The following is an 8,004-nucleotide window of genomic DNA, read 5'->3' as shown; positions in this document are numbered from 1 at the left end:
AGGAGAAACACTGATCCCACCTTGTGCAACACATTTTATAATTTTATTAGCGCCCTTATTGATCCAGGGTATGTGTATGAAATGCTGACAGATGAGCTTACTGCTCTAGTTTATTCGTCCAACGTTCTATGAGATAGATACCGATGTTCACAAGCTGAATCTAATAAAGTCTTTGTCTGCCTTTGATGCGGATATAGTTGGCGACACAACAGCTTATAACGGCCGCTAAGAACTGAAAAAAAAGAAAGTTGTTCAATGTTATTTATAGCTAACCACCCGTTCCAGGTTCTTATGTTTAAAATAAGAGTCTACATATATTGTCCATATTGAAGGACAGAAATACAAAGATTATTATTGTGTTATTTTGTGTTAAATCGGTTGACCGAATAATGAATGATTGATGTATAGTCAGAGTAAGAAAACCTTCGTCAATTTTCACATTCATTCCTTTATAAAGTCGTAAACTTTTAGTACATTTTGAAAGTAACGCATTAAACAGAAAACTGCACATAAAATTAAACTAACATAGTATGATAACTAGGTTCAAAATGGTGTACATTGCGACGCAATATGTCATACTCAATCGGTAAAGCAGATTATCGCGCACACTGAGCACACGAAAAAAGACCTTAAGGTGACGAACCTTTTCTTACCCCGACTGTGCTTTCAGCCGGTTAGACCATATGTAATCTTATATATTAATAGAGTAATCTGATTTTTGTCCCAGTGATTATGGGGTGATGACTGCATATAAAAAATCGGTTATCGTCTCATTTTGAAGAGCTCCAGCCGATTAGCCGATAAGATCCTTGATTTAACTAAGAAATAATTTTAGAGAGCGGTACTACGACTGTATAAAAAAATGAAAAAGGTAACCAAAATTAAAGTAATTGTTTTCGACACACTTCAATTCTTACTGAACTAATGTATACTATTTCATACTAAAAATTTCATCAAAAAGAGGTTTTATCATTTTGGCGTCAAATGTAGATAAGTGACTTGCAGCTTATAAAAATAAAACCTATCATAGGTTTCAAAAACCTAAAAAAAAAACGCGAAATTTCGCGGCTGTGTTAAAAATAAGCGAAAACAAAAATAATAAGCGATATCCTTCAAAAGTAATTTAATATCTGCTTCTATTAGCATTATTATAAAATGCAACATATGATATGATAGATGTTTCATTCAATCAATTTATCTTTCAATCTGTCAATCAATGTAAATGTAAGCATTCAATAGATACTGTAACGACGCTAGTTGCAAGAAATATATTTAACCAAATTAATATACAAACTTTAAACAATGTTATATTTTTTTGTTTAATTTATGAGTCCATAAAAAGATACACACTGAATACATATTCTTAAAATTAAACAATATTATAAACATATTATATGTGCCCTCAATTATATTATATAAAAAAAATTGTATTCTACCATGTAACAAAAAAGTTTAATTAAATAGTAGTGTAACCATTTACGTCCTAATAATGAAATTATCGCATTAGCTTATCTCCATGGGTATTGATTGATTTAATTCGAAAAGATTTCAAATATATACTTTTGTTCTTACCTCAAAGGCAGCTACGATAGCGGCGATGATAATCGTCGCTAAGCCAATGGCGTAGAAAAAGTTCTCTATGACTTTATTGCATCCTTTGTAAGCATTGAGTATAGTGCAGACTGGTCGAAAGCAGCACGAATCTGGTAAAGTAGCGTTGAGGTACGAGACAGGGCCCAAGGGGCCGCAACATACGAACTGCAAATACACCAAAAACCTTAGAATGGACGGTTAAAAATTAATGATTTTAGGCGAGGAGAAATTAAGTTGGATGCTGCAATGGGACACTCTTCAATTTAAATAATATTTGAATATCACAAATGAAATCGATTATTGAACAATACTAGAATTATCTAAAAACTCCCATCTATGCATTACTGTCTTTACCATGGGGCACGTGCCCAGGGCCCCCATCCTGAGAGGGCCCCGAAGAACTAACAATTTACCAAATTAACCCAAAAAATATCTAGCAAAATGGCCCCAAATTCATGGGTGCCCAAGCGCCACAGCATAGCTTGAGACGGCTCTGCGCCTATGATGTGTGATCATATTTGTGGAGTATATGTGCGTGCAAGGCAAGAAGGATAGGTCATCGCTTGGGCTGTCTTAAAAATAGGCTAATTGTGAAATATCGCTAATTTTCAGTTTTAAGTTAGGTTCGGAATTTATATGGAATAATAAACATTTTGTAAAAAAAGAGCTAATCATTTACTTACTGATTAAATTATCTATTTAATTAAAATATGTTACACCTATTAGATAATCAACTCATATGTCTTTTGTTTTTGCTATCAGTATTTTTATATATTAAATTAAATAACAATAATAATATATTTGATCCCACAAAAATACTGATGAACAATTACACGGTTGATCTACGACAATATACAGTGTGTAATAACATAGTCATCACGAAATATAGACCAGGTACTGGCCATACTAGCCTATGTTATATTTCAGAAGACATTTTAATGTATACATGACTTACTATTCTCTCGATATTCTGGAAATCCAATGGATCATCGATAAACGATTCTGTGAGTAGTCGAGAGAGGCCATCAAAGAAATCATCATGCTTGATAATAATTAATGTACAGAGCGTTACTTTTAATACCGCGAGGAGTATCATACAGAAGGCGTACTGTAAAAAAAGAAAAACCTTATTACAAAACTTTCCAACATCTTAAGGAAATGCAGTGTCTTATTAAAAGTTAATACAGAGTAACAACCTGTAAACCCACTGCTGGGCTAAGCCTCCTGCGAGGAGAAGGATTGGCGTTTTCTATCAATTAGACACATTCCTCACGATGTTTTTCTTCACCGTTGAGCCGAGATGAATTATAAATTGAATTAAGCACATGAAAATTCAGTTGAGCTTGCCTTGCCTTGTTTGAACCCGCAATCATCTGTTAACATATACGTGCTCTAACCACTGCACTATCTCGGCTCAAAAGTGAATATATTAACATCTAAAACATAGTAGATTACATATAAAGTAAGACAACTATATAAAATATTATATTATACTTCCATTTAGAATTTCCAATTATTCGTGGTTATCTATTACTTTGCAAAAACTGTAACGTCGTGTATTTGCGACGTTAAAGTTAATATTAACATACTTTTTTACTTTACCTATTAATCGTTTCGCCTAATTTTAACTACATAGTTGCTAAGGCATATTTTTTGTTATAACAAATGCCATTATAACGATTTCGAAGCTTAATAATATTCTAATAAAAAAACCTTCCGTGAAATTGTAAATTTTGTAAATTTAATGTTTGCATTGGATCAAATATTTTTTGTATCCATAGTTTTGTTAATCAAAGGGACCCGTTTATTATTTTATAATTTAGCAGTAACGTGTTCAACAATAGGTAACTTGTGGTTGCTAGAATCTTTTAATAACTTACAATAACAAGCATGCACTGGCTCTCCTTGATGACCCCACAGCATCCAAAGAAGCTTATCGTGAAGACGACACATCCGGCAACGATCGCCACGATGGGTGCCAGCTGAATTATTTGTGAATCATCGAAGAGGTCTGATACCCAGAGAACCGGTAGTTCCGTCGCCACTCCCAAACCTATCAGAGCTACTCCAGCCAGCTGGAAATTTGGTTAAAATACTTTGACTCATAATATTTTAAGATAATATTATCTGTAAAGCTAACTCCGAATAAACTTTTATTAAATAAAAGAGATCAGTAAATAAGCTACTTGTATGTATGTAATAAGTAAATAAATAAGTGATGTTTTTTGACAGTGACTTTAACGATTCCTTGAAAATCCTGTTATCACTAACCCTATCACTATTCCCGATTATCACTAACCCTAGTGATAACTATTTATATTAAAAGCAATTATTAATAAAATTAATAATTGCTTTTTGCCGAAAGGTTTTTAATTCTTCAAAAAATAAACAACAGTTCTGCATCGTTTTAGGTTTAAAATTTTTATTTAAAAAGCAGAAATATAATTTTAAATTTGGAAAAATCCAGTAAGAAAGAAAAAGAAAAGTGAGTAATAAATATACTGGCTGAATTTCGATGGTTTCGTCCTGAACGATTTCGGCCTATTTTAAGGGGGATCAATTATTGTGCCTACAGTAAACAATTGCGTACTTAAAAACATGACTGTGCACATTCTTTAGTTTAATGGCTTATAGATGTGCCGACAGGGCACAGATTATTTCGCCAACATCATGTAGGATTCTTTCGAAAGTAATCCGATAGGAAGGCAAATCTGACATGACCGGAAATAGTTGGATTTATGATCGATTTTTAGATACAGGATTGAAACACTGTTTACTACTAGAATCCAATATTTTTTATTTGTATGACTAGGATATTTAAACCAAGGATGTTAGGTTAGGTTAGGTTAGGTTAGGGCCTACGGCTACTATATCCTATACAAGATAGCTTGATCTTTTTGACAGATGTAATTTTTTCTGACCGACATAACTTTGCATTGACGAACATATTCTTTTTGATTTTAAAAATTGTAAAAATATATAAAAAAATAATACAAAAGTCTCTAAAGATTCGAGCGTTATCCGAAAATTTTAAGACGTTTTATTGCTTCAAAGTAAAATTTAAATAGAAACACTGAAAATAATAGACGCTTGTACAATGTTACATCGGTCGGACGGTAGAGACACGAATAACAGGCAGTAACTGTTACAAATATCGATAGCAAAAAATCATTATTAAAGATAATTGTTAAGTTATTGTTACAAACGGGGCTCCTTTTGGTTGGGGTTTTTTTTGGCTAGTGGGTGGCTCTTTAGCTGGTATAACTCATTTTAGAAAAATAAGGTAAAAAAATTGAATTCTAATTTGAATTACGCATTCCATCGTTTCATCGACTGTTATATATCTTATATTTTCTGTTTCCCATCACCAGCCCGTCTGTCAAAAAGATCGAGCTAACTTGAGCAGGGTATAGACGAATGAAGTCGTTCTCTGACATGGTTATCAAAGTAAAATAAGTTAAATAAACGAAATCGCAACGAATGCTGGGAATTAGCTGTTGTATTATAAATATTTAATTTGGTGTCCATGTAATAACAGCGTGATAATGATAATTTACATCCAATTTAGTAAATATTTTTAATCGTAATTCAATACATTTAATTAATATAATATTCGTTCACGATCAATACGCGTGTGAGTATCAATTTTATCACAATTTCTGATTTAGTATCAAATTACATAGAATTAATTACAAGTTTTTCCTGTTTTTATGCATTTACTTCAAACATACGAATAGAAAATAAAATTAAAATAGCATTTAAATTAAAAAGTATGTAATAAAATAAATTATTTTCATTAGTACAGCACAGCTCTCTAAGAATAATCTGTTGGCTGAATAATGTTTTTTTGTTTTAATATTATAATAGTTATTTATATTTGTAAGGTTCGCCACGCTAATCTCATGAACTGCTAATCAGATTGTAATATTGTTTTGGTTAAAGATAGCCCGTGCATTGAGAAATGTATTCAACATATTTGATAGATTCACGGTACCATCGGAGAGAATAATACATCAACATAAACGTCAATTACAACTCGATCCATTCAAAATGATAACTCTTTTTAATAATAATATTAATTGGATAGATCAATGGGGCGGCAACGCTACACGACCTGAGAGTAGTCAGGCGTCGGAGCTTATAGAAGTGCACCTGTGTATATTATACGTGCATATACTTGAGCATTTTAATGAACCCTACGCAATCACTTATACTGAATTAGAAGTAAATTAAACCGTATAATAATAGTGAAAGTAGCTTGTGCATGGTTGTATTGATATATCTTTACTCACCACAAAGAAAAGATTTGAGAGGAGCAAAATGTTTTTACCCAAAGAACCAACACACCCTATCATGCTCATATCGAAATATCTTTTCACTTTGTATTAATTAATGTATAAAAAAATGTGCGTTCCCCTTTCGGTGTCTGTGTAAACTGACATTTTGGTCAATAAATAAGCCAGCTATCGCTTTTGATAAGATTTTAAAACATGATTTCGAAGATTTATTTTTTTGTATCTCATGGGAATGGCTAATTATGTCACCTTACTAACGCACGCGATGATTCAACGCGCTTATCGGTTGTTATTTTAAGTGTTTCAATTCATGTGTGTGTCTGTGCTCTTGGGTTCGAATTCCCTATCACCTGATATGAACGCATGCGCAATAGACAATTCTATTAGATAAGCAAAGATAAAGTGCTTTGTCTCATATAGAAGAAAGATATTTTTGAATTTAAAAGTGTTTTTGTTATATATATATTTATATTTGTCAATAAGATATAATATATATATACATATATTCTTCACCCATCCGTAATTTACATAGGCCTCTCGGTTCCGCCGGACCAGACTGGATATAGAAGACAAAGAAGCCGACCTTCTTCAGGTCATCGGTCTACCTGGCTAAATTCTGCATCCTCTTCTGTAATTGGCGTTCCACGGTCTAGAAACTAGTACTCGTATGCTTTAGGTGTCCTCAGTACTTCATACCACATCCACATCCACAGTCCACATACGTGACAATCCGTCTGCCACTTCAGTTTACTAATTCTTAAAGCAAGAACATATGAACGAATAAAAAGGTTGGCGCTCGTGTTCATTTATTACAAATAAATTTAACTCTTTATATTTTACTGTGTAAAGTATTAGATTAATAATGTGCATTTAAAAAATATCCAATATTAAAAAATAGCAGTATTTTTTTAAGTAGGAACCTTTTTTATAAGGTAAACACTTAGGCACCAAGGTAACCGACTTTCCTGATGGAATTTAATTATGAGTAAAATGTAAGAAAAGGCCGATCTTTATTAATTGTAAGTATTAATTTAAATTATTTTTAGTAAGCTAAACGCAAAGACTACAACTTAGTGAGTTTGTGTAAATTTAACGACGAGAACCTACAGAAGTGCGAAAAAAAAGAATTGACGACCTCCGTGGTCGAGTAGTGTGTACACCGGTTTTCATGGGTACGCCACTCCGAAGTCCCGGGCTTTATTCCCGGCCGAGTCGATGTAGAGAAAGTTCATTAGTTTTCTATGTTATCTTGGGTCTGGGTGTTTGTGGTACCGTCGTTACGTTTGATTTTCCATAACACAAGTGCTTTAGCTACTTACATTGGGATCAGAGTAATGTATGTGATGTAGTCCAATATTTATTTATTTATTTATTTATTTATTTAAAAAGAGTTTGTCCCCCGAGAAGTTGATAACTAAAATTTATTCGACTCGACTCGACTCGGTTCGACCAAAATCGTTGAATTATTAGGCAAGCTCCTAAGAAGCTGAAACTCACGGTCCGCTCCTGTGCATTGTGCTAAATGCATTTCTTTATTACTCTGTATCAACACTTATAATTATTTTCATTTCAAACATCATAGCTCAAGGAGATGTAATATTTTATATAGCAGGGCTAATCTGATAAAACGCAAGATCTGTTTACGAAACGCTATGCGATCATACAAACTACCAACTACTGTGTGCAAGGTAAATAACGTGAGGAACGGCGATCGAAAAAGTACCACCGTCTGACTTACATATTATTCAAATAATTAATATAGGTATATTAAACTTATACGTTTTTTTTCATTGCCATGATTGACTGGATTAGCCGCGGTCAACCTACAAAAGATAGGCTACCCCTGATATATGAAGTAGCAAGTGTTTCTTAAACATAATATTGCTCTTTTATTTATGTGTGTGTGTGTGCAATATTTAAATTTCATGACATGCAAACAATCAAATCAAAATATAATAATTGATTTTTCAGTTGAAATGTGAGTATATCATTTAGAGTCGGCCAATTTTAGTGCAAATTCTTACATTGGTATGTAAGTCCAAGTTATCAAATGCACAGAGATAAAATGAATAGGTAATGATTGAAGGATTTAATTGAAAAACTATCACTGTTTTTA

At 32.7% G+C, this 8,004-nt stretch overlaps 1 protein-coding gene and 1 long non-coding RNA gene across 2 annotated transcripts; both read right to left on the bottom strand.

Moving 5' to 3' along the window:
• On the bottom strand, positions 1–2,618 carry LOC125068876. Its single transcript, XR_007119799.1, has 3 exons — positions 2,549–2,618; positions 1,573–1,758; positions 1–232 (listed from the first exon to the last, which is right to left on the bottom strand). It is a non-coding gene; the product is annotated as an uncharacterized LOC125068876 (long non-coding RNA).
• Positions 161–6,019, bottom strand: LOC125069014 (23 kDa integral membrane protein-like). The gene is made up of 5 exons (XM_047678417.1): positions 5,886–6,019; positions 3,474–3,668; positions 2,549–2,701; positions 1,573–1,758; positions 161–232 (listed from the first exon to the last, which is right to left on the bottom strand). Exons 1-5 carry the CDS (start codon positions 5,952–5,954, stop codon positions 161–163), a joined length of 675 nt encoding a protein of 224 aa, XP_047534373.1. The 5' UTR covers positions 5,955–6,019.
• Positions 6,020–8,004: the final 1,985 nt, after the last annotated feature.

The sequence above is a fragment of the Vanessa atalanta genome, chromosome 14, assembly GCF_905147765.1.
Source record: "Vanessa atalanta chromosome 14, ilVanAtal1.2, whole genome shotgun sequence".
In the NCBI taxonomy this organism is placed as follows: Eukaryota; Metazoa; Arthropoda; class Insecta; order Lepidoptera; family Nymphalidae; genus Vanessa; species Vanessa atalanta.
This window is presented reverse-complemented; position numbering and strand designations above follow the sequence as displayed.

Excerpts from the sequence above, each read along its gene's own strand:
- LOC125069014 (XM_047678417.1), bottom strand. The coding sequence starts at position 5,954 with ATGAGCATGATAGGGTGTGTTGGTTCTTTGGGTAAAAACATTTTGCTC. Across the intron at positions 3,669-5,885 it reads TCTCAAATCTTTTCTTTGTG|CTGGCTGGAGTAGCTCTGAT; the intron begins GTGAGTAAAGAT and ends CCAAATTTCCAG. Across the intron at positions 233-1,572 it reads CTATCGTAGCTGCCTTTGAG|TTCTTAGCGGCCGTTATAAG; the intron begins GTAAGAACAAAA and ends CTTTTTTTTCAG.